The 27,111-nt window shown below is 41.5% G+C and overlaps 1 protein-coding gene and 1 long non-coding RNA gene across 2 annotated transcripts in view; one reads left to right on the forward strand and one right to left on the reverse strand.

Annotated features, from left to right (window-relative positions):
- RGS5 (regulator of G protein signaling 5) overlaps nt 1-27,111 on the reverse strand; it is a 173,276-nt gene that overhangs the window by 57,764 nt on the left and 88,401 nt on the right. Inside the window, exon 4 of the mRNA XM_073571615.1 lies at nt 17,911-18,077. Within this exon, the coding sequence (XP_073427716.1) occupies nt 17,911-18,077 (167 nt within the window). The remainder of the gene's footprint in view (nt 1-17,910; nt 18,078-27,111) is intronic.
- The window catches only part of LOC141085946 (uncharacterized), a 111,219-nt gene continuing 90,603 nt past the window's right edge, over nt 6,496-27,111 (forward strand). The window contains exon 1 of the long non-coding RNA XR_012231445.1: nt 6,496-6,631. This is a non-coding gene — a long non-coding RNA (uncharacterized lncRNA). The remainder of the gene's footprint in view (nt 6,632-27,111) is intronic.

Below are 27,111 nucleotides of genomic sequence, written 5' to 3' on the forward strand. Positions count from 1 at the left end.
TTTGACCCCGAGTGTTTGTGGTGCACAATAAATCAGCGTCTTAAGAGACATTTACAAGTTGCGGATTTGAAACCTGCACCGCAGGTCAGTTTACGTTGAGAAAAATAACAGTTCAGTGGGCGCGAGATTTTTATAGATCCCAACCACTTTGTTGGAACTGTAAGACGCTGCATTTTTGATGCAGGGAAAATACGCAGTGTTAAAAACGTGTTAAAAACTCATCACGGGCGCACAGTTCCCGCAAAATGAATGGGATTTAAAGAAATCTCATGACCACTGTGCTTTTTTGATGGAGCACAGACAGACCTGCGGTGCGAGTTTCAAATTTGCAACCTGTCAATCTCACTTCCGGTAAATACTGTATACATTTTATTTTACCCATAGACTTGAATGAGATTAGGTAAATCCGCCTCTTAAAAAACTCATAAGCGTTTTTAGTGTGTTTCCGCACCAGAAAAACTAAAAACACGTAATCTGGACATAACTTTATCATAAACTTTTGTCAAAGCCAAAATAACAGCATGTATCCTGGACAAAGCAGCCTGTTTTCAAACATGACAAAATAAAAAGAGACAAAAATCGCAGCACATGAAATGCAATAAAAATTGCATTTAGTACAAATTTAGTCAGTTGGTGCAGAAATTCTGCAAAAAATTTGCAATATCAAAAATGCTAGTAATTTTATTGCTGATTTTAACACAGATTTTACATTTCTATGCTAAAACTGTGGACAATCTGCAGGGAAAACCCAGAAGATTTTAAAATCCCAATTACGGGTCAATTCAGAACAAAATCCATGTGAATGGGATTAAGAAACGCTGATTGAGCTGGGTGAACGTAGCTGCACATCAAAGAAATAACCCATTTATTTTAAATTATATATTTTTAGAAAGTGATTTCACTTTGCTTCTGACCTTTGAAATTTCTCCATAGAAACCAATGTTGCACACATTAATGATCATGCCTAATTCACATTTCCTTTCCTGCTGTGAGGTGCAAGTGGCTTGAGTAGGAGCATAAGTGCTTTTAACCTGTCAATTGCCAAATTAAATTTTGCACAGATTTTTTTCAATGTGTAAAGTGATGTGTGAAGGCTACATGACTAGGATATGTTGGAATCCTGTCCTGCAACCTCAACTTTATTGAGAAGTCTAGTGTCAAGATTCCTCCTATGGCCGGGGTCACACTAACCGACGAGAAATACAGTCAGTATTTTACGGGCGTAATATGGAGAAATGTTCCCTAAATAGTGATCCGTTTGTCATCCATTGTCAGAGTGTGGCCGCGTATTTTGCGCATGTAAGCATCCGTATATAATCCATATGGCATCCTATGCAGAGATTTTCTCGCAGGCTTGCAAAATGGACATATAATGGAGCCCAACGACAGGTTAAAACCCAAACGAAAGAACAGATATAAATACACATAGAATACATATATATATATATATATATATACACACATGTCATTGAGACACATATATATATATTTACATTTCATAGAGTTCTACATAGCAGAATAGCCGCAAAATCAATTGCCAGCTTCTGTAAAATCATTCCCCAACCCGACATGAAATGACACATGGTTTACATTCAGTAGACCATTTCATTTCTTGTATTTTTTTATATGTCCCTGACTAAAAATTCAATTAGGGTTTGTGTGTAAAATTTGGGACGTCTAGGTGTTAAATTAAGGGGTTAATTCATTGGAAAAAAATGCGTGGGCTCCCGCGGCAAAATCGCAACCAGAGAGGTTAAGCAGGTGAGTGAGGGCAGATTTTAATAGGCTGGTTTTTGGCTGGAGCTGCGGTGGGGACCTGACATCCTTGTCTGCCCCTGGGTTGCTTCCTAAGCGCTCCTGTATGACCGCTTATCACTGACTCAGTATAGAGACTGAGAGCTCAGCCGTCCAATCCGATGCTGGGGCATGCTGAGCGGTCAGTGTCTTGAGGGACAGTTTAACCATTTAATCAGGCTTCATCCATGTGTCTCTTGCTCAGAGTAATTACCTTACTATTTAGCTAGCTCTCTCCATTAGATTGTTGCCAGTTGTAGCTTTGCTCAAGGTGTGTATTTGATTTGTGCTCATAGTCTTGTATTCTGGCCTTCGCTGCTTGACCTTGGATTTGCCTTTACTATCCATTTGCCTAGCCCTTTTTTCGTGATCCGCTTTCTTCTTGGAATATTGACCTCAGACTCTTTCCTGACCACACCTTTGCCTAAGCCCTCTGCCTGGCTTTTGACCTCAGACCTCTTGACTACCCAGCCCCTCGCCTTTCTATGAGTAGTGACTAGCATCACATTTAGTCAATAGAAGCATATTTATAACTCGAGTTACAGAAACAGCGCCGCTCACCGCGCTTCTCAGTTTCTACAACTTCCATTCCCTATGCCCAATACAACACACAATCCTCTTAGCAGTTTCAGGAACCTCAACTCCTGCTTGGACATGATGGGAATAATTAAAATGATTAACAACATTAAAAAAAGCAATCCAATCTTCTTTATGTAAAGAAAAGAAAAACACAGATTTTAATGTTTTTTAGTCTGATCATAACTAACTCAACTATAACATTACTAGGCTATTCAAATCAGTACATTATTAACAAAAAAAAATGTAATTGCCAGAATTGCTGTTTTTGTTCACTGTGTCTTTAAAAATAAAGGGTACAAAATGTACCAGTAACGTTACCAAAAAATTACCAATATATGGGACAAAGAAAAAATAATATATTTAAAGCTCTGACAATTTGGAGACCCAAAAACAAATAGTTCTTTTGAAAAAGTGATTTTAAGCTAAAGTACTGTAGTAAAATATACATATTTGGTGTTTACATAATCACACTCGCACCCACAGAATAAAAATAGTGTTTTTTACTGTATGTGGCTAATGGCATAAAATTAACAACGAAAGAAGAAATGCGGAATTTTTCATTCCCCGCAGTAAAGATTTAATAGAAGTTATATGTAGCAAAAAATGGTAAAATACAAGTCATCCTGCAAAATGCAAACTTTATTCTCCTACATTGGGAGAAGTTGTAGTTCCTGGTATGAAGAAAAGGGTAAAAAAAAATACTTGGTTCTTAGTGGCCAAAAGAGGGTTAATAGGAGTAGAGCAATGCAAACAGGATGAGAAAATAAGGTCTACCAATTCCTAAATCTAGAGAGAAATAAATGATTTTCATAGCATAAAACATTTTTCTGAAGATCTTTATTCATTAGGCTGATGCACAAATCATGGGTAAGGTTGACCTTTTCTTAAAAGCATTCTATCAGCACTTAACGGCTGTTAAAATGAAGCACAGGCACTCGGGGCACCCTTTGTGGGCGAGCAGGTCAGTGACGTTCCCACCTGCTTGTTTTCCTTCTTTCTCTGCCCTTCTCTGGTTCCTTTAAAGCCAGAATTGTCAATCAAGGAAGAGGCGGGCGAAGATGATGAGGTGCACTGACCTGCTCGGCCATGCCAAGGGTGCACTAAGCACCTGTGCTTGCTTTGAACAGTTATTTTGTGCCGATCAAGTCCCTTTAAGTATCTGATCATATTATACCATCAATCCATTACATCTTATTATTACATAATCTAGACATAGATCCAACAATAACGTGTCATTTGTTGTGTTGTTGTCCATTGCAAGCAATTGAGTAGTTATTTATTATGCTTACTTACCGTATATAGACATCATTGTTATCACTGTCCTCATTGGGGCTCACAATCTAAACTCCTTATCAATATGTCTTTAGAAGGAAACTGGAGTAACCAGTGGGAACCCACGCAAACTCAGGGAGCACATACAAACTCTCTGCAGATGTTGTCCATGGTGGGAGTTGAACCCAGGACCCCAGCGTTGCAAGGCTGCCCTCTGTTAGTACATGTTTTCCTGCATCTATTGCAGCCGATTACCTTTTTTTTGTTTGGAAATGATAGAAGTTTATCAGTTAATGCTGTTGTCTTACAACGCTGCTGGATTTTTTTTTGGGAACTCAAATTTACACCCACACTTTAAAGGGGATGTGATGGGTGATTGATGCTGTCTACAAGTTGGACAGCTTGGATGAGGGACAGACTCTGGAATTGCAGTCATCAATGCTTTAGGGTTCTTTCAGAGGTCTGTGATCATCGGTTCGATCTCAGATCACAATGCACGGACTGACCGCGCATCTCCTGATCCGAGCGTGAAAGCCTCATAGAAAAATATGCAGCTGTCATGCCTGGGTTGGGGGGACTCTCGACCAGTCCGTGCCTGGCAATCCAAGACCGGACCGATGATTGAGGGCGTCTAAAAGAGCCATTACTCTGAAATGCCACGGCAAGGGGCAGGAAACTTGTCTCTCTGCCAAGTTCTCCTTGCCAGGCTCAGCTTGATTGACAGATGGCTTCCTATACACAAATAGGGAGTCTTGGGAGATCTGGGTGAGTTGGGCAGAAAACCTGCAAGAGACAAAATGAACAAAAACCCTGCTGTAACTAAATAAGTAAAAGCAAAAGTGCATCTAAATAATACAGAGTTTTTAGTAATACTGTTTTTGATCAAAAGTAGCATGAAAGCCATCCCACCACGACACGGTAACGACCGTGTCGTGGTGGGATGGCTTTCATGCTACTTTTGATTTAGATGCAGTTTTGCATTTACTTAATTTGTTACAGCAGGGTTTTTGTTCATTTTGTCTTTTGCAGGTTTTATGGCCAATGTCAACATGCATTTATATGCTGCATGTGTATCAACTCAAACCAAGCTCAATTTTTTTTGTTTTTTTTATGAGTTGGGCAGAAAGAAAGCCCTCCTCTTCTTTCCATTTACAGCTTCTTTTTCAAACCATGTTTTCTCTAAAAAGCCAGCATTAAAGAGTAATAAATAAACGTCAGTAATAAGGGAGTCTATACCTGATAAATGCTGCCCATTGTTCAAGCAGACTAAATTACTTGTTCCCTTTAAAAGGAATTTTACACCATTTTTTGCTGAGATCAGCATAATGTAGGGGCAGAGACCCTGATTCCAGCACTGTGGCACTCACTGGGCTTGTTGTTATAGTTTTGATACATTATATTATCAGCAGTAAGATTAATATTAGAGGACTTCATGGTGTTCTGCCAGGTAGTCCAACCCCACCCCACTATTTATTAGCAAATTTCTGCCCATACACAGTGTACACAGAAAGCTGCCAATCAGTAGTGTGGATGAGGTTTTACAGAGCACAGCATTCAGAGGACTGGTACATAAACAGCAGATAAAACTGTTTCTAATCACTCCTGCAGCACCCAGTAAAGTACGTGATACATTCCTGGAATCAGGGTCCCTGCCCCTACATTATTCCGCTCTCAGATTAGGTAGCAAAAACTGGACAGAATCTCTTTAAGACAATGATGATATGATACACATGATATGTACTATGTTAAATTGATCCTAGTATGTGGAGTTTTGAACTCCATTATAGATAATATTGTTGCTGTATTTGTTATAAGAGAAAAACACTCATTGTTAGGCCGGGATCACACATGCGAGAAACTCGGACGAGTCTCGCATCTTAATATCCGGCACTGCCGCCGGCACTCGGGAGTGGAGCGTGCGGCTGCATAGGAATACATGCGGTCACACGCTCCGCTCCTGAGTGCTGGCGGCAGTGTGTGGTATTAAGATGTGAGACTCATTCGAGTTTCTCGCATGTGTGATCCCAACCTTAAAGGGAATCTGTCATCAGGTTTTTGCTATTTCATCTGAGAGGAGTATAAAGTGGAGAAAGAGATACTGATTCCAGTGATGTATCACTTAGTTCCCTGGGTGCAGCAGTTGTGACACAATCAGAGTTTTTAGATGCAGCATGTAGCAGAGCTCAGAAAGCTAACCCCGCCCACACCACAGCTTTCTGTGTACATTGTCTATTGACAGTGAGCTGATTATCAGAGGAGGGGGCGTGGTCAGACCAGAGCACAGCAGAGCGGTATTCCTGGCAAAGATTATTTTCTATTGATTAAACCTTTATTATATAGAAACAACAGCACACAGCCTAATTAGTGACACCCTCCAGAAGTTTGTCTCAGCTGCTACCTCATGCTGTCCTCAAGCTGTCATTACATAACAAAAACCTGCTGACAGATTCCCTTTAAAGGCTTCTGTAGCTTATAAAATATGTATTTATTACTAGCTCATTCACAAAGTCATGTTTCTAATCTCTTTTAGGACTATTAATTGTATTGCTAAAATGAATGAATGACTTCTATAAGTGGAAAGCATTAAAGCATGACTGAACTCCTAATTGCAGCACTGACCTCTTAACTGTAAGATCAATTAGAAAGGTTATAATAATAAATACACAAAGTCCTAAGAAAACTCTCTCTGACCCCTTAAGGACATAGCTAATTTTGTTCTTCTTGACACAGCTTATGTTTTTACTTTTGTATCAACACATTCCAAAACCCACAACTTTATTTTTCTTTTACCCTTTCATTAATGTGACTATTTAAAGCTTTATTTTTTGTGTTTTTTTTCCTTAGAAAGAATATTTAGAGGCTTTATTTTTCCTTACGTTCAGCATTTGATAACATTTCATGCAGTCTGTCCGTTGGAGAGGGTGATCGGAATACCAAGTTGGGACCTGTACATTTACATTTATGTGAAATAATGGGCATCTTGTTGGTAAGAAGGTTTGGGCATCATCGCTTATAAAATATAGTACTTCATTTTATACGTGAAACTTTGTAGTTCTCATGCAGGAAATCGTAAGTTGGGACCAACGAATGAGTTGGGGTCCCTTTTTGTGCCAAGGCCCTTGGCGACCCTAGATCTCTTTACATCCATCTATGAAACAACCACATAGTTGTGTGAAAAAGTGTTTGCCCCTTCCTATTTCCTGTTCTTTTGCATGTTTGCCACAATTAAATCTTTCAGATCGCCAAACAAATTTACATTTCAGACAAAGATAACACAAGTAAGCACAAAATGCAGTTTTTAAATGAAGGTCTTTATTATTAAGGGAAGAAGAAATTTATGCATACATGGCCCTATGTGAAAAAGTTATTGCCCCCCTAAAACATAAATTAACTGTGTTTTATCACATCTTTGGGAAGCTGAGTCCAAATTCCCTAGCCACATGCAGGCCTGATTACTGCTACACCTGTTTTTAATCCAGAAATAACTTAAATAGAACCGGTCTGACAAACTGAAGTAGACTGAAAGATCCTCAAAAGCTAAACATCATGAAGCGATCCAAAGAAATTCAAAACATTATAAAGCTATTTCTAAATCTTTGAGACTCCAGTGAACTACAATGAGAGCCATTATCCACAAAATGTGTAAATATGGAACAGGGTTTATTCTTCCCACAAGTGGACAGCCGACCAAGATTACCCCAAGATCACAGTGACGACTCATCCAAGAGGTCACAAAAGACTTCACAACAACATCCAAAGAACTGCAGGCCTCACTTGCCTCAGTTAAGGTCAGTGTTCATGACTCCACCATAATAAAGAGACTGGGCAAAAATAATCTGCATGGCAGAGCTCCAAGACGAAAAACACTGCTGAGCAATAAAAACATAAAAATTGTCACAGCTTTGCCAGAAAACATCTTGACGATCCCCGAGACTTTTGGGAGAATACTCTGTCAACTGACAAGACAAAGTTGAACTTTTTGGAAGGTGTATATCTTATTATATCTAGAGTAGAAGTAACACAGCATTTCAGAAAAGGAACATCACACCAACAGTAAAATATGGTGGTGGTAGTGTGATGGTCTGGGGCTGTTTTGCTGCTTCAGGACCTGGAAGACTTTCCGTGGTAAATAGAACCATGAATTCTGCTGTCTACCAAAAAATACTGAAGGAGAATGCCCGGCCATCTGTTTGTGACCTCAAGCTGAAGCGCACTTGGGTTATGCAGCAGGAGAAAGACCCAAAACACACCAGTAAGTCCACCTCTGAATAGCTTAAAGTGAACCTCTCGCAAGATTGTGCTCAGTAACCTACAGACAGTGTCTGGTTGGTGCTGACAGTGTCTGCGCAGAAGCATAGTTCCGATGGCCCTTTGTGGTGTTAAAATAAATCAGAAAAAAACAGACACATATTTTCTTTTTTCTCCTTATCTTTTCCCTCTATCAGCAAAAAATAAGAAATAAAAATTGGATAAAAGTTAAGCCCCACATATCATGAAAAGAAAAGAACTAAACCTTATTTGAAAAACTGAATGGCAACTAATTTTTAAGCTCTAAATAAAAGTATGTGTGCCAAAAACACAAAAATGTTCCTGACCATATAATGGGGAAGGAATTATATGTAAAAACATTGCGCAGATTACAGTATGTCATCCTGGCTCTCTGAAGCCTTGGATTGCAATGCACTAAGCAGCGTCCTGACGATGATAAAGAATAACTTAGTCTGACAATGTTAGCTTTTGGTTTGTCTTCATCTCCTACTTGAAAACTTGTTTATAAAACTTTAGGCCAAATTAATTGCTTGTCAAGAAACAATGAAGGTATCGACGTTTGTGGCCATATTTGTTCTGGTTTTAATATTTTTGGCTGGTGAGATTTGCTCTGACTTGAAAGGAGTTAGCGCAGCTATTTGGCAGGCTTTGCTTGGCTGTAAACTGATATGTCTGCGACAGAGCAGCAGAAAGCCAAAAACAAGTCTGCTTACCCATTACGATAAACGTCTTATGGTTGATGTGTCACGTGGATGCAACAGTGCAGAGAATGAGGACTAACGGATATTTGATTAACATGGCTATATGTGGTGCACAATATCAAAGGGTAAAACAAACAATACATATACAGTAAATTATTATACAATGAGAATACAGCAATTCGGCTATATTTTTTTGTTGGTACAAGTGAGTAACCAGTATCGTCAGAGGTGTCTTAGACCTAATAACTTGACCAAAAAGGTGTCACAGTATTATTTGGCCTGTCACTGTCGTCACTCTCTCTCTCTTAGGCAATATGAACCGTCGTACAGGCCATAACGAGAAGTCTACAATACTACATCGTCACCGTAGTCCCCTGCGGCATGACCCTAGTTCCCTTTGTACTGTACGTCTACATCGGAAGTTACAGCTCACATGAACGTCCATCTTCTGCCTAGATGTCTCTCTCTGACCTGGCACTGCGTACTCAACTCGAGTCTCCTGGCTCTGGTCTCTTGTCTCCAGTTCTGGTACGTCTACACCGGAAGTTACAGCTCACATGAACGTCCATCTTCTGCCTAGATGTCTCTCTCTGACCTGGCACTGCATACTCAACTCGAATCTCCTGGCTCTGGTCTCTTCTCTCTGGTTCTGGTCACGCGGATCTGCATCTGGTTACTCGGTTTTGGAAACTTGGTTCCTCACTTGGATCTGGTTACTCAGTTCTTTGCTCGGTTCTTTATTTGGTTCTGATCACTTGGCTCCTCACTCGGATCTAGTTATTTGGTTCTTTACTTGGTTCTGTTTACTCATTTCCTCACTCAGATCGGGTTACTCATAATGGTGGCATCAAACCATCTCTGCTGCACTGTATGCATGTCCATCCTGACACAGGTCAGAAGCGCCGAATACCCCACCTCTCCCACCCCCAGGTCCTTTAATAATCACTGCACCACAGCTGTCACCGGACCTAGTGTCTCCTCCAATTTCTTCCCCTCAGGAACCATGTACATCATCCTACAGTTCATGCTGATGCAGTTCTTGCTACCTTCTCTTGTTCTGCAACATTTGACCAGCAGATGGTGGTACCTGCTTGCTGACACTCTAATAGGCCTCAAACTGTGGAAATCTCTCATTTGTTCATCTCATTACAGGTGTACGGTATATGGAGCCAACTTTTGACATGTGAATCTTGAGATCTGGCTGTTTTTACATGTGCATTTCCAAAAAAAGGTTTTAATAGGAAATCAACAATTAGGGACCCCTATACAAGTGAAAAGGGGGAAGGGGTTGTACAGGCAGTTCAATTTTTTTTTCTTTATTGAAAAAAAAATATATTTTCAAATTTAATTTTACTTATCTCAATACATATACTGTAAATAGAGGAGGCCACAATACTTTAACTCATCTAGACATTTTGTACTGAGTGCCCACTTTTGGGCTGATTCCTTTACAAAGTATCATTTTCATGTACTCTTAATTTTGCCAGAGTCCATTTGTCTTTTGATCAGACATTACATTAAGAGGAAACTAATACTCAAATCAAATAGCCTTCTAAGGGACTAAGGGATATATATATATTTCTTTATAATGGCCTGTAGCTCGAATTCGAACAATTGTGACTTTATGGGTGAATGATCTGTAGGAAGATTGCTTTTGTGCAAGCCTAGATAGGTCCACCAGGGTCTTCTCTGCCATTAGCATCAAGCCATCAAGATGCTGTTCTTCCTCTTCGCCTCGTTCTTCTATTCTTCCGACCATGATGTGTTAAAAATCGGACATTTAGCATTCTAATTGTTGCCTCAATTCTGCAGAAACTAGTGTTTAATAAAAAATGCTACTGACTTCCGGCCAGTCAGAAGCTGATGTCACAAAATGGCACTGCATGACCAGAGCATTGCTGAAAAGCGGTGAAGACGCCGTAGGGTGCATCTATTTTGTGAACACTGTGCTTTGGTCATTTGTTCTGCTGTCTGACAGTAAATGCGCACTACCCGCACAACTCCTCATCCTGTCTCCATGTGCGACGCCCTCTCTTACCTCACATGTAAAAGCAAATCTTTATTCAGAGGATATGGCTTACGTAAATGTGTCATCTATGCCCTCAGAGTCCATGAAGACTGAAAGACGTATTGCTATAAAAGCAATATTTCTGTACTTACTGATGACAGCAACTCGTGGTGATGCTTGAAAAGTAAGAGTAATGTTCAGAAGAAGAATGTGTGAAATCTAATAGCGCGAATGAAAGTTACTGCTAAATGATTACCAGCGGGAAAAAAAAGTTGGGAACCTGCATTATCAAATTGGTACTTTTCAGTATTTAAACTGCAGTAACCCAAATATTTTTTTTCATGTATGTGACTGTTTAAAGGGAACTTTTGCATCGGCCCAATTTCCTTTTTGTAATTTTTAAAATGTAAAACATGAAAATAATAATAAATAATATTATTAATATTATTATTACTAGCTGAAGAGCCTGTCGCTGCCCGGGCATAGTAACTAACTACGGTTAGTTATGACAAATTATAATGATTATATATATATATATATATATACAGTGCCTACAAGTAGTATTCAACCCCCTGCAGATTTAGCAGGTTTACACATTCGGAATTAACTTGGCATTGTGACATTTGGACTGTAGATCAGTCTGGAAGTGTGAAATGCACTGCAGCAAAAAAGAATGTTATTTCTTTGTTTAATTTTTTTTTAAATTGTGAAAAGTGTATTCAGAGGGTCATTTATTATTCAACCCCTCAAACCACCAGAATTCTGTTTGGTTCCCCTAAAGTATTAAGAAGTATTTCAGGCACAAAGAACAATGAGCTTTACATGTTTGGATTAATTATCTCTTTTTCCAGCCTTTTATGACTATTTAAGACCCTCCCCAAACTTGTGAACAGCACTCATACATGGTCAACATGGGAAAGACAAAGGAGCATTCCAAGGCCATCAGAGACAAGATCGTGGAGGGTCACAAGGCTGGCAAGGGGTACAAAACCCTTTCCAAGGAGTTGGGCCTACCTGTCTCCACTGTTGGGAGCATCATCCGGAAGTGGAAGGCTTATGGAACTACTGTTAGCCTTCCACGGCCTGGACAGCCTTTGAAAGTTTCCTCCCGTGCTGAGGCCAGGCTTGTCCGAAGAGTCAAGGCTAACCCAAGGACAACAAGGAAGGAGCTCCGGGAAGATCTCATGGCAGTGGGGACATTGGTTTCAGTCAATACCATAAGTAACGTACTCCACCGCAATGGTCTCCGTTCCAGACTAGCCCGTAAGGTACCTTTACTTTCAAAGCGTCATGTCAAGGCTCGTCTACAGTTTGCTCATGATCACTTGGAAGACTCTGAGACAGACTGGTTCAAGGTTCTCTGGTCTGATGAGACCAAGATCGAGATCTTTGGTGCCAACCACACACGTGACGTTTGGAGACTGGATGGCACTGCATACGACCCCAAGAATACCATCCCTACAGTCAAGCATGGTGGTGGCAGCATCATGCTGTGGGGCTGTTTTTCAGCCAAGGGGCCTGGCCATCTGGTCCGCATCCATGGGAAGATGGATAGCACGGCCTACCTGGAGATTTTGGCCAAGAACCTCCGCTCCTCCATCAAGGATCTTAAGATGGGTCATCATTTCATCTTCCAACAAGACAACGACCCAAAGCACACAGCCAAGAAAACCAAGGCCTGGTTCAAGAGGCAAAAAATCAAGGTGTTGGAGTGGCCTAGTCAGTCTCCTGACCTTAACCCAATTGAAAACTTGTGGAAGGAGCTCAAGATTAAAGTCCACATGAGACACCCAAAGAACCTAGATAACTTGGAGAAGATCTGCATGGAGGAGTGGGCCAAGATAACTCCAGAGACCTGTGCCGGCCTGATGAGGTCTTATAAAAGACGATTATTAGCTGTAATTGCAAACAAGGGTTATTCCACAAAATATTAAACCTAGGGGTTGAATAATAATTGACCCACACTTGTATGTTTAAAATTTATTAAAATTTAACAGAGCAACATAACTTTTTGGTTTGTAAGATTTATGCATCTGTTAATAAATCCTGCTCTTGTGTGAAGTTTGAAGGCTCTAACTTATTTGCATCTTATCAAACCTGCTAAATCTGCAGGGGGTTGAATACTACTTGTAGGCACTGTATATATATATATATAAAGCTGAGTGTAGAGCCCCGCCCACTCCATATAGCCACATTCACTATAATATCCCACATCATCCCGTCAGCCAGAGCTACCGGACTACTACCCCTAATATCCCACATCATCCCGTTAGCCTGAGCTACTAGATTACTATCCCTAATATCCCACATCGTCCTGCCAGCCAGAGCCACCAGACTACTACTCCTAATATCCCATATCATCCTGTCAAAGCCACCGGACTACTACCCCTAATATCCCACATCATCCCGTCTGCCAGGGCCACCAGACAACTACCACTAACATCCCACATCATCCCGTCAGCCAGAGCCACCAGACTACTACCACTAATATCCCACATCATCCCGTCAGCCTGAGCTACCGGACTACACCCCCTAATATCCCACATCATCCCGTCTGCCAGGGCCACCAGACAACTACCATTAATATCCCACATCATTCCGTCAGCCAGGGACACCAGACTACTACCCCTAATATCCCACAACATCCCATCAGCCAGAGCCACCGGACTACTACCCCTAATATCCCACATCATCCTGTCAGCCTGGGGTCAGAACCAGAGCGCTGAGTGGAACGGTCCTAACTTTCATACCAGGGATCCCTTTAAGAGAGGCCTGGGGTCAGAACCAGAGGGCTGAGTGGATTTGTCCTGACTTCCATACCAATGATCCCTTTAATAGAAGCCTGGAGTGATAATCAGAGCGCTGAGGGATTTACCCTAACTTCCATACCGGAGATCCCTTTAAGAGAGGCCTGAGGTCAGTATCAAAGCGCAGAGTGGATTTGCCCTCACTTCCATACCGGGGATCCCTTTAAGAGAGACTGGGATCAAAACCAGAGCACTGAGTGGATTTGCCGTGACTTGCATACCAATGATCCCTTTAATTGAACCCTGGGGTCAGAATCAGAGCGTTGAGGGATTTGCCCTGACTTCCATGCCGGAGATCCCTTTAAGAAAGGCCTGGGGTCAGAACCAAAGTGCAGAGTGGATTTGCCCTAACTTCCCTACCAATGATCCCTTTAAGAGACCCTGGGGTCAGAACCACAGAGCAGAGTGGAATGGTCCTAACTTCCATACCAGGGATCCCTTTAAGAGAGGCCTGGGGTCAAAACCTGGATCGAGTTGCTCTGACTACCATACTGGAGATCCCTTTAAGAGGGAGGGGGCGATTCATTTCTGTCATGTGCTCTCTGCTCCTTTCAGGGGGGCAGACAATGGCTGGGAGCTCATGTTCCCGGGGATGCTGGATTTCTCCCACCATGTCAGTGTCTGCTGAGGTGTTGTCAAGTGGGAAAACTTGCTCATAGCAACCAATCACATCTCAGCTACTTTTAACCAGCTCTGGTGAAATGAGAGATGCTTAGTGATTGGTTGCAAGGAAAACTGTTGCTCATAGCAACCAATCACAGCTCAGCTTCTTTTGAACAGCTCTGGTAAAATGAACGATGCTTCGTGATTGGTTGGTGATGCACACACATACAATTGTGGCCAAAAGTATTGACACCCCTGCAATTCTGTCAGATAATACTCAGTTTCTTCCTGAAAATGATTGCAAACACAAATTCTTTGGTATTATTATCTTCATTTAATTTGTCTTAAATGAAAAAACACAAAAAGAATTGTCCTAAAGCCAAATTGAATATAATTCCACACCAAAGATAAAAAAGAGGGTGGACAAAAGTATTGGCACTGTTCGAAAAATCATGTGATAGTTCTCTAATTTGTGTAATTAACAGCACCTGTAACTTACCTGTGGCACCTAACAGGTGTTGGCAATAACTAAATCACACTTGCAGCCAGTTGACATGGATTAAAGTTGACTCAACCTCTGTCCTGTGTCCTTGTGTGTACCACATTGAGCATGGAGAAAAGAAAGAAGACCAAAGAACTGTCTGAGGACTTGAGAAACCAAATTGTGAGGAAGCATGAGCACTCTCAAGGCTACAAGTCCATCTCCAAAGACCTGAATGTTCCTGTGTCTACCGTGCGCAGTGTCATCAAGAAGTTTAAAGCCCATGGCACTGTGGCTAACTTCCCTAGATGTGGACGGAAAAGAAAAATTGACAATAGATTTCAATGCAAGATTGTGTGGATGTTGGATAAAGAACCTCAACTAACATCCAAACAAGTTCAAGCTGCCCTGCAGTCCGAGGGTACAACAGTGTCAACTCGTACTATCCGTTGGCGTCTGAATGAAAAGGGACTGTATGGTAGGAGACCCAGGAAGACCCCACTTCTTACCCTGAGACATAAAAAAGCCAGGCTGGAGTTTGCCAAAACTTACCTGAAAAAGCCTAAAATGTTTTGGAAGAATGTTCTCTGGTCAGATGAGACAAAAGTAGAGCTTTTTGGGCAAAAGCATCAACATAGAGTTTACATTCAAAGAAAAGAACACGGTCCCTACAGTCAAACATGGCGGAGGTTCCCTGATGTTTTGGGGTTGCTTTTCTGCCTCTGGCACTGGACTGCTTGATCGTGTGCATGGCATTATGAAGTCTGAAGACTACCAACAAATTTTGCAGCATAATGTAGGGCCCAGTGTGAGAAAGCTGGGTCTCCCTCAGAGGTCATGGGTCTTCCAGCAGGACAATGACCCAAAACACACTTCAAAAAGCACTAGAAAATGGTTTAAGAGAAAGCACTGGAGACTTCTAAGGTGGCCGGCAATGAGTCCAGACCTGAATCCTATAGAACACTTATGGAAAGATCTAAAAATGGCAGTTTGGAGAAGGCACCCTTAAAATATCAGGGACCTGGAGCAGTTTGCCAAAGAAGAATGGTCTAAAATTCCAGCAGAGCATTGTAAGAAACTTACTGATGGTTACCAGAAGCGGTTGGTCGCAGTTATTTTGGCTAAAGGTTGTGCAACTAAGTATTAGGCTGAGGGTGCCAATACGTTTGTCTGGCCCATTTTTGGAGTTTTGTGTGAAATTATCAATGTTTTGCTTTTTGCTTCATTCTCTTTTGTGCTTTTTCATTTAAGACTAATTAAATGAAGATAATAATACCAAAGAATTTGTGTTTGCAATCATTTTCAGGAAGAAACTGAGTATTATCTGACAGAATTGCAGGGGTGTCAATACTTTTGGCCACAACTGTACATTTACTTTTATATATAGAGATTATTTGCTTTGGAAAGTGCATCTTTTAGACCGTTTTCTAAGTCTGCTCAAGCTGTGTCAACATGCATTTCCTCCCTTTAGTTTGCCCACATTTAAGATGAAAGGGGTTGTATGATTATAACATATTGATGACCTATCTACTAGAGTGGTCAGACACCCAACAACCCCATCGATTAGCTGTTTTTTGCTCTAGCAGCCACCAGACAATCACGTTGAATGGAGCTGTAAAGCTCAGCTCCAATGTGTAGCAGCTGCTGGCGGGTACTGCAGAACAGCGTCAATCCTTTATGATGAAGCTGTTGTGCAGGACCCAGAAGCGGCCAATACACATTGAATGGAGATGCAGTTTTCAGATCAAATTTTTGCATCTGGTGGACACTGTAGCTCATTGCCCACCGACCAATCTGATATGAAGACCTATCCTGTAAATATATTGTGACTGGACAACCCCTTTAAGTCATTCTGAATTTAGGTGGTAATGATCAAAATTAATGGCATATACTTAGCTGCGATTTTCCAACCAAAAGACTCAAGTAATTTCCTATCTGTGGGGATATTACTCTCTCCAAATAACAGTCCAAGACAAACAATATCTGGTTACACAAAGTGAATAGAGAAATTGGAAAGAAAGAAACATGGATATCTGGCACAGCCAATAGTAACCCAAAGAACCAGTTGTATCATATATTCGGATATCTGCCCTACTACGCAAAAAAAAAAAAAATACAAGGCTTACTTCAATGGGGACATCCTGAGTTTGTGTTAACGCACAGGATACAGTTACATCATTAATACCATATAGTAAAAATAATTTTATTTTTTTTTAGAAGTACTCTTCTAAAAAATAAAATTATGTCAGACAAATCATTTATTTTTTTTCTGGTGGGCAATGGAAAAAACCATTGCCCACCAGAAAAAAAATAAATGGTTTGTCTGACATAATATTATTTTTTAGCTATGGATGCTTTAGAATCATAAAAATGGAGTCATATTCATCTGCCTGCAGCCCTGTATATTCATCGCAGGTCAGCCTCAGAAGCAATGCGTACTCTGTTTAGCAGTCCCAGGATAATTGAAGCCTGTGATTGGCTGCAGCATTCAGATGACTAGAAGACTGCTGCAGCCACTCACAAACTTCAGGGGTCTTCTGATTATAAAAGAGAGCAGGTAACCATGATAAAAAAACTTTTTTGGTGTCAGACAACCCCTTTAATTACTAAATGATATATAACCCAAATTGGTGCCATTAATAGCTTCCTGCTTCCACCATATGTGTACAGCTCTGTCAGTTAAAGCTTCATGAAAACTAAAATATATACATGATGCTTGGAAATTTCAAGCTGAGGAATGGAGTCCATGGCATCAGCAGTTGGAGACACCTGTAATACACAACTCTGCTCCAGATTCAAAGATTGTGAGATCTAAGATAATTCCAATCTTGGCCAACTAATTATATTAAACCTGTAATGCTAGTCAGGCTCGGACTGGCACTCAGGAAAGAGGTGAATTCCCCGGGGGGCCCTTAAGTAGGAGTAAGCCAAGTATCCCCCAGCATGAGCAGTAGTTGGTGTAATACATTTGATTCATTATGTGAAGATCATTTAACAAACTACCGTACCTATTTTATTATTATATAGGAGCAGAGGCAAATTTCGGAAAGAAGATAATGTAATATTTGCATGTATCTGAATAGTGGGCTCCCAGAGTCAATGTTACTGGTGGACCCTTGTAACCCAAATCTGATAATGATGCCAATCATTGCTCCAAAACAGCCTACCGGTAAGTCCTGTAAATTTGCCTTCCATCAAAATTCAGCCTTCAGTTACCTTGATCTAAGAAACATGAGTCTCAGACCAGGGACAACCTGCTGTATTAGCACTGTCTTGATACATTCTAAACAAAACATATGTCATAAAAGACGTTTGGCAGCAATCTATGACTGTAAAATATAAAGATACATGCAGATCCTGCATGCACCCTTTGTCACTCCTATCTCATGTATTTACCTCTCTTGGAGCCTCTGCTTGGATGAATTCTTCATAGATTTTCTTAGCCTTTCCTGCCTGCTTGGTTGGCGTCTTGATCTTTTTGTAATCCTCACAAGCCATCCAGAACTCAATGTTCTCCTCGCTGAATTCCATTTTCAGGAAGTTCTGGAAGGCAGAAAGTCCATCTGGAGAGTGGAGAAAAAAGGATTAATGCTGAAAACTGAAAAACAATTTATTAGTACTGAAATGACAACATAGACAAGTCATGTGCCGGCTACATTGACCTCGAAGTCATGATGCCGATTGGGTACACTTCTAAATTGATAGGTTCTGATTGTAGATGATGCACTTAAGAAACAAGTAAATGATTTATAACATTGTAATAACATTTACATTGATATTAATACATTTAATAACAAATTATTACCAAATATTGATACATTAATAACAAAACATTGAACAACATCAGTTGTGCTCGTTGCATATAAAGAAAAGGAAAGGAACTGTTCTGAGTTCGTGTGAGGACCCATAAGGACTGTGCACCTTGCCCCTTGGACATTGTCCCATTTCCCCCCGGACTCTGCCCAAACAGACTGTGAGCCTGCCATGTGTGCAAATAAGCCTTTACAAATACCCTGGTTTAAAGAGAGAGGGAACAAAGACAAGTGCAGCGCTTCCTCTGAGAGTAAAACATTTTTACCAACAGTAAAAAAATCTTTTAGTTGTGGTTATGCTCACCTTCAATCAGTAAGAAATGCAAGTTGAGATTCTCAAGGAATCAATTCTTTAGGCGCCTCTTCTCCATGTCTTGTATAATCCAATAAGGTGTGCAGCTCACTTTGGAGAACTATGTGTTGATCCTGTTTCGGATCTACACAGGTGGTGAATTCAAAGTGAAAAGAAACTTCAAGTGAATGTGGCGCTAATCACTTTAGGATTTCTTGAATATATCCACTTCCAGTGAAAATCTATTACTAAAAGTTAATTTATTCCAAAAAAAAGAAAAACTTTTTAAAAATATTTTTAAAATACAGTTCAACGCGTTTCGGTTGCTATTTTTACATTGCAGTCTTCATCAAGTAACAAAAAAAACAAACAACATACAAAAGCTCTATATAGTGCTTTTTTAGTGCTTTTGTATGTTTGTTTGTTTTTTTGTTACCTTATGAAGGCTGCTCTCTAAAAATAGCAGCCAAAACGCGTTGAACTGCATTTTAAAAATATATTTGTCTTTTTTCTGGAATAAATTACTTTTAGTAATAGATTTTCACTGGAAGTGGATGTATTCAAGAAATCCTAAGGTGATTAGCGCCACATTCGCTTGGAGTTTCGTTTCACTTTGAGGCTGTGTGCACACGTTGCGTTTTTCGTTTTCGTGGCATTTTTTTGCTGCGGAATCGCCGCAAAAACGCTTCCCATGCAATCCTATGGGATTCCACAATGCTGTGCTAATGCTGTGGATTTTTCCACTGCGGAATCGCATAGCGGAAAAATCCGCAGCATGCCCATTCTTTTTGCAGAATTGCGCCAATTCCGCACCCATAGGAATGCATTTATCTGCTTACTTTCCGCATGTGGCTATGCCCACCATGCGCAAAGTAAGTGGATCATGTGCGGATGGTACCCAGGGCCTGGAAGAGAGGAGACTGTCCTCCAGGCCTTGGGTACCATAATCCTGTAAAAAATAGAAGAAAAACAAAACAGAGATATAATCACCTTCCGGCCACCCCCCGAAGTCCTTCCACCTCTCACCACGTTCCCGGCATCTTCCGGTCCCAGTAATGCTTTGCGCAATTGACCGCTGATGACGTTGCGCTCCCGCAAGCGTGACGTCATCTCAGGTCCTTCGCGCAAAGCATTACAGGGACCGGAAGATGCCAGGAGCGCCGCAGAGCCGATCAGGGGCCGTCGAAAGGTGAGAATAAGAATATTTTTATTTTTTATTATTATTTTAACATCCTACCTATCACATTTCCAAGCGATGCTAATCGCTTGGAATGCACAAGCATTCCGCAAGCGAAAAACGTTTGTTTTCCGTGGGAAAAGTGCATGCGAATTTGCATGCGCTTTACCCACGGGGGGAATGCGGAAATGTTGAGGAAATTTCTGCAGCATTTCTGCAACGTGGGCAGTTAGCTTCAATGTGTGCCAATAAAGAACTTTTGTTCACAACAGGACTTGATGGTCAGGACTTGATGGACTGTGTGTTTGCCGTAAAGCCGAATGTTTGGGTGAGAGGGAATGGATGACGTGATGTGCCAAAAGGGTTGAAGAAATTGGACTGTGCTCACGGACTGATGGGCAGTTGTGTGGGCCTGAGGGCTGTTGTTTTGAAAAAACTTGAACTCTATGTTAAGGGGTCCTAACCTAATGTGTTAAACCACAGTTAATTTATGTTTTAAGGGGGAAGGGGAGCAATCACTTTTTTACATAGGACCCTGTAGGTTTGGATTTCTTTTCCCCTTAATAATTTAAGATCTTCATTTATCATTATTATTATTATTATTATTATTATTATTATTATTATTATTATGCATTTATATAGCGCCATTTATTACATGGCGCTTTACATGTGAAAAAAGGGAAATATAGACAAGAATAATAAACATGTGTAAGACAAGGGACACACAAGTACATAAGGAGAGGGGACCCTGCCCGCGAGGGCTCACAGTCTACAGGGATGGGTGAGGATACAGTAGGAGAGGGTAGAGCAGGTCATGCGGTGGTTCAGTAGACCGAGGATCATTGCAGGCTGTAGGCTTGTCGGAACAGGTGGGTCTTCAGGTTCTTCTTAAAGGATTCCGTTGATGGTGAGAGTCTGATGTGTTGCGGCAGAGAGTTCCAGAGTACGGGGAAGCACGGGAGAAGTCTTGTATGCGGTTGGGGGAAGAAGAGATAAGGGGGGAGTTGAGAAGGAGATCTTGAGATGATCAAAGGTTGCGGGCAGGTAGGTACCTAGAGACCATTTCACAGATGTATGGAGGAGACAGGTTGTGGATGACTTTGTATGTCATGGTTAGGGTTTTGAATTGGAGCCTCTGGGCAATGGGAAGCCAGTGAAGGGCTTGGCATAGGGGGTAGGCTGGGGAATAGTGGGGAGACAGGTGGATTAGTCGGGCAGCAGAGTGTAGGATGGACTGGAGAGGAGCCAGAGTGCTAAGGGGAGGCCAGAGAGTAGGAGGTTGCAGTAGTCAAGGTGGGAGATAATAAGAGCATGCACTAGTGTTTTTGTGGTTTCGTGGTTGAGGAATGAGCGGATCCGGGAAATATTTTTGAGTTTGAGGTGGCAGGAGGAGGGGAGGGCTTGGATATGTGGTTTGAAAGAGAGCACAGAGTCGAGGATCACCCCAAGGCACTGAGTGTGCGGGACTGGGGAAAGAGAGCAGCCATTGACATTGATGGATAGGTCTGATGGAGGGGTAGATTGAGATGGGGGAAAGATGATGAATTCTGTTTTGTCCATGTTCAGTTTGAGAAAGTGAGCAGAGAAGAAGGCTGAGATAGCAGACAGACATTGTGAGATTTCGGTCAGTAAGGAGGCGAGGTTGGGTCCAGATAGGTAGATCTGCGTGTCATCGGCGTAGAGGTGATACTGCAAACCATGGGATTCTATGAGCTGTCCCAAGCCAAAGGTGTAGATGGAGAATAGTAGGGGTCCTAGGACAGAGCCTTGAGGAACACCAACAGACAGGAAGCGAGATGAGGAGGTGGTGTGTGAGAGGGAGACACTAAATGTTCGGTCTGTTACGTATGAAGAGATCCAGGATAGGGCGAAGTCTGTGATGCCAAGAGATGAGAGAGTCTGTAGCAGGAGGGAATGGTCTACGGTGTTGAAGGCAGAGGACAGGGCCAGGAGAAGGAGGACAGAGTAGTGTCGCTTGCTCTTGGCGGTTAGTAAGTCGTTAGTGACTTTAGTTAGGGCAGTTTCAGTTGAGCGATGCGGTCGGAAGCCAGATTGTAACCGGTCAAAGAGGAAGCAGGAGGAGAGGTGGGAGGACAGTTCAAGATATACATGCTGTTCCAGTAGTTTTGAGGTGTAAGGGAGAAGAGATATTGGGCGATAGTTAGACACAGAGGATGGATCAAGGGAGGGCTTTTTGAGGATGGGTGTGATTGAGGCATGTTTGAAGGATAAGGGAAAGACACCATTTGTAAGTGAAAGGTTGAAGAGGTGTGTTAGAGATGGGATGAAGACTGTGGCCAAGTTATGAGGTGAGACTGGAGTGGGTCAAGGGCACAAGTGGTGAGGTGTGATCTTGACAGAAGGGTGGAGAGCTGATCTTCTGTCATGGTGGAGAAGCTGGCTTTTGCAGAACAGGGCTGAGCGGCTAAAGGGGGCAGTAGGGGCTGCGGGCCAAAGTTTTGTCTGATCGTGTCGATCTTCTGCTTAAAGAAGGAGGCAAAGTCTTCAGCAGAAATGAGAGGAGGGGGAGGACGTATTGTGGGACGGAGTAGAGAATTGAAGGTGTTGAAGAGCTGTTTAGGGTTGTGAGACAGGGAGGATATGAGAGATGCGAAGTAAGTTTGTTTTGCGGCAGAGAGCGTGGACTTAAAGCTGGCAAGGGACTGCTTGTATGCGCTGAAGTGCTCAGTAGAATGGGTTCTCTTCCATCTCCGCTCAGCGGCCCTGGAAACCCGTCTCAGTTCTTTGGTCAGACTGGTCAGACAGGGCTGCCTGTTGATTGTTCGAGTTTTGCTCTGCGTGAGGGGGGCAGCCGAATCAAGTGTTGCTGTTATTGTGGTGCTATAAAAAGTGGCAGCTCCATCTGTGTCATGAAGGGAAGCTATTTATAAACCACATTCTGTGTTTACTTGTGTTATCTTTGTTTAATATTTAATCTTGTTTGGTGATCCAAAACATTTAAGTGTGACACATATGGAAAAGAATAGGAAATCGGGAAGGGAGCAAACACTTTTTCACACAACTGTATCTACTGTTTTTGATACTGGCAGTAAATCCGTGATACTCCTGTCAGAAGCCTGATCTGCCAATGTTTGATTTCATCTTGTAGCAACCATCATCACTAAAGCTATTGATTGGTTGCAGGTTTCATGTTAATAATCTATGGCACTTGATTGCACTGTGTATTGGGCACTGGCTTTGCGATCTTAACCAGGTATGTATGACCCTGAAACACTATGACTATTCAGAGAGAAACATCCTTTAACTACTTCACGTCAAAAGTCGTGTCTCGACCCTTGATGCAGGCTCGCACACTGAGCCTGCATCTTTTCCTGCGTATGACAGCTAATTTAATTAGCCTTCACATGCCTTTCACAGCCACGGGTGGAACCACTGCACCTGCGACTCTTAATCTTGTTAAATCCCACCATCAATCTCTGACACCGGCATTTAACACACGATGGCATGAAGCACTTCTTTCCACGCTCCCATCGGCGCACCCGTGATGTGACCGTGGGGCGCCGATGGGTTGCCATGACAGCCAGGCATCCATTAAAGACCCTTTTGCCTGTCATTATGATCCTCCTGTGAAACCCAGTCTTTAATGGGCTGGCACAGGAAACCATGATTTTCTCTACACATAGCGCTGCTGATGCATTGATTGCTATGGATAGCACAAGCTATCAGATGATCGAAGCTTCAAGTCCCCTAAGGGGACTAACAAATAGAGTAGAAAGTGAGGAAAAAAGTTTAAAGATATGACAAAAATAACAAAAGTTCAAATCACTACTCTTTTGCCCCATGAAAAATAAAACAATTACAAAACTATATATACACATATTTCGCTTTGCTGTGTCCATAAAAGTCCGATCTATCAAAATGTAAAATAAATTAATCCAATTGGTAAACAGTGTAACGAGAAAAAAAATCAAAATGCTGTAATTATGGGTTTTTTTGCTGCTTCAACATTGCAATTTAATGCAATAAGATGCTATCAAAACATTGTATCTAATCCAAAATGATTTCAGTAAAAATGTCTGCTCAGAGCAAATAAAGTGAGCCCTCACAAAATGAAAGTGCTACAGGTTTCACAAAATGGTGACACAAACAAAAAATTTGTTTGACCTAGGGAATCATATTGCCTGGTCAATCTTACCATATAGTGAACATGGTAAATAAATAAAAAAACAGATGTGGAATTGCACTTTTTTTGCAATTTCAAAGCACTTTGCATTTTTTCCACTTTCCTGTGCATCCCATCACATGATAAAATGAATGATGTCATTAAAAAAATACAACCTGTCCCATTAAAAAAAACAGCCCTCATATGGTTATGTGGACGGAAAGATAAAAAAGCTTTGGCTCTTGGAAAAAGAGGAGGAAGAAACAAAAATGAAAAAAAAAAAAAGGAAAATCGCAAGGTCGTAAAGGGGTTAAAATCCGCCAGAAGCCAAGCTGCACAGGAGACTAGTTGAACAGGTGGTTCCTTGGTGGCTTCCATTTGCCAGCTTCCCTGGAGTGACAGGTCTCTTCCTATGCATGCAGGGAGAGACCTGCCACTCCAGGACAGTTGGCGCGGGAGAAGTTGATGGGGACCGATCCGTGAGATTAGTCTCCTGTGTGATGAATGAAAAACCCGGTCACAGGGGACCGCGAAGGACACAGATGAGGAGGTTATTTATAACTTGATTTATAGTTATCCACAACGCATTTCGTCGGTGTATATCGGTCTTCATCAGGTGGCAGTATACATAAAATGCCCATTTTATGTATACTTCCACCTGATGAAGATGGATATACACCGTCGAAACGCGTTGTGGATAACAATAAATCAAGTTATAAATAACCTCTTCATCTGTGTCTTTCGCGCTCCCCTGTGACCGGGTTTTTCATTCATCACTCTGTCTACTCCTCTCCCGAGTTACCTGGCTGGAGTTGACCTCCCTCAATTGGCCGTCTGCCTGGCGCTACATCTAGACCGTCCTTTCTGACTTTGCCTGCCATTAGTCTCCTGTGTGACTCGGTTCCAGACGACCTTTACAATATGTTTTTCCATGAACATATTTGTCTGAAATGATAACGCCAGTGCCCGATACATGCTGCCTGGGGCTCAGACAGCATGTATCAGCTATCAGGTTTACTTCAACAGAGATGATCATCTTGTAGGAACCGAAGATCATGAATGTCATAATAGTGTTTCCAATGCATAAACAAAGAAGATTATATACTACACTATATACACTTACCTACTGTATGTGGTGAGAAACAAGTGGTAGAAATAGTGAAAACAGCACAACTATGTACTATCAACAAAGATCTGATGACTGATGTGTCTATTGTTGGCTTCATTTCTTTCCTTGAGGGCTAACTCTACCATTGTGATACATAATTCTCATTGATGTTATTTAGTAATAATAATAATATTCCAATCGCATTGTTCAGCAGCTCTTCAAGGGGAAAATGATAAGAAACACGTATACATATTCATTGCCTTGTTTGAGGACTAACGTTTTCTGATTTCTGGCGTTAGGCTCATTACATGAACTGCTTTCCTGGAATCTTTTCTCGCTGTTTACTCTTGGAGGACATCTGTATATGTTGCAGCAATGAATGTCATATACAAGATATTTTTTCCTTGAATGCAATTTTACAAAATATGTGATAAATGGGAACAAAGCTACAAGAATTATCTCCATGGCTCAATTTCCTGTTGGGGAAGAAGATACATCGTTTCTTTGAGTTTTCTTCCACTTGCCAGCACTTTCATGTAATTAATATCATAAATGTTTACTCTAATTATAAATGGCTCGTTTGTAAAAAGACATCTAGGAATATGATATAGTTACAAGACCACATTTATGGAGTGAGAACGTCAGTCTAAAGACAGACAATAGCACGGATAAATGTACTGTTCACAATAAAATAAAAAAGAGGGAATTTACTTGTAATCAAGAATAGTGTCCTAAGAAAGAGAAGTTATGGGAAGGTGATCTCCACATTGAAGTTCACTTTATGATTGGTTCTAAATTGGGAAAAATATTTGTAAATCTTTTAATGAAAATTCATTTTGGTAATTACAATTGGTCACTTAAATGGGGATAATAGTGACCCACTTATATAATTAAAATTATGTCAATTATAACTGACAGCCCAGTATAGGAAGGGAAAAAGAGTCAACAGAGACCTTAAGGTAACCACTTACAGAAGTATTCTCAACTTGCCCTCAGAAGCTAAGTGCTATACAGTCTTCTCACTTCCTGGTTTCTGGCAGGGCGGACTCTCCGCCTTGAGTGACAGCTCTGGTGAGTAGTAGAGCTGTAGTATTAGCAGAACTATAACGCTCTGCACAAGTTCTCCTATAACAAGTGTTTCACAATGAAATCGTAGCAACACATTGTAACATTGGTGATAATTAGAGTTGAGCGACTTTTAGTTTTTTAGGGTCGAGTTTTCTTTCGTGAAACCTGACTTTTCCAAAAGTCGGGTCGAGCAAGATCGTCCGATTATAGGGAAAAGTCGGGGTCGTCCCGAAACACGAAACCCAATGTAAGTCAATGGGGAATAAAAGTCGGCAGTGAGAGGAGGACAGGAAACACACCTACAGTGCCCATTTGAATGCCAAAAGCATCAATTCTTCTTACTTAAGCTTGTCAAACTTAATTAACTTCATAATACAAGTTAGGCACTGAAAAATGGGGGTTATTTGGCTAAAGTTGTGGGGGGGTGGGGTTGGCTGCAGGTTTTCATGTGCCCTGGGCCAAAGAGCGCCCCTTTAACACATACCACAACTCATCATGCTCCGATACGGCAGAGATATAGCGGTATAGTACAATGAAAAATACTTCACTTTTTACATCTCATGACGAGGCCCATCTATTTCTCCATACAGAATCATTGGTCCCATATAATGTTTGAAACAGTATATGATGAGCTCCACATAATGCTACAGTATATGTTGGTCCCCATGGATGAAGCTCCACTGTCTTATGGGCCCAAATAATGCTCCAAACATAATGGGCCCCATTTCTAATGCTCTAGTGTATAATGGGCCCTGTAAATGCTGCTCCAGTGTCTGATGTCCACCTTTGGAATGTTCCAGTGTATGGTGGGCCCCATCTATCATTCTCCAGAGTATAGTGCTCCCCAAAAATTGCTGTCCCAACATTGAAAACAATCAAATAAGTCTCCTCGCTAGGGAATCCCTGTACTAGTCTGGACTCCTTGTCGTGCCCATCTTCCATCTCACTGCACAGTATTTCAACCTTGCAAGTGCTGTGATCCTGAGCAAGCAGGGGGGGCCCACTCGTTGGCGACGG

The sequence above is a fragment of the Dendrobates tinctorius genome, unplaced genomic scaffold, assembly GCF_039654945.1.
Source record: "Dendrobates tinctorius isolate UK_male_01 unplaced genomic scaffold, ASM3965494v1 ptg000029l, whole genome shotgun sequence".
NCBI lineage: Eukaryota > Metazoa > Chordata > Amphibia > Anura > Dendrobatidae > Dendrobates > Dendrobates tinctorius.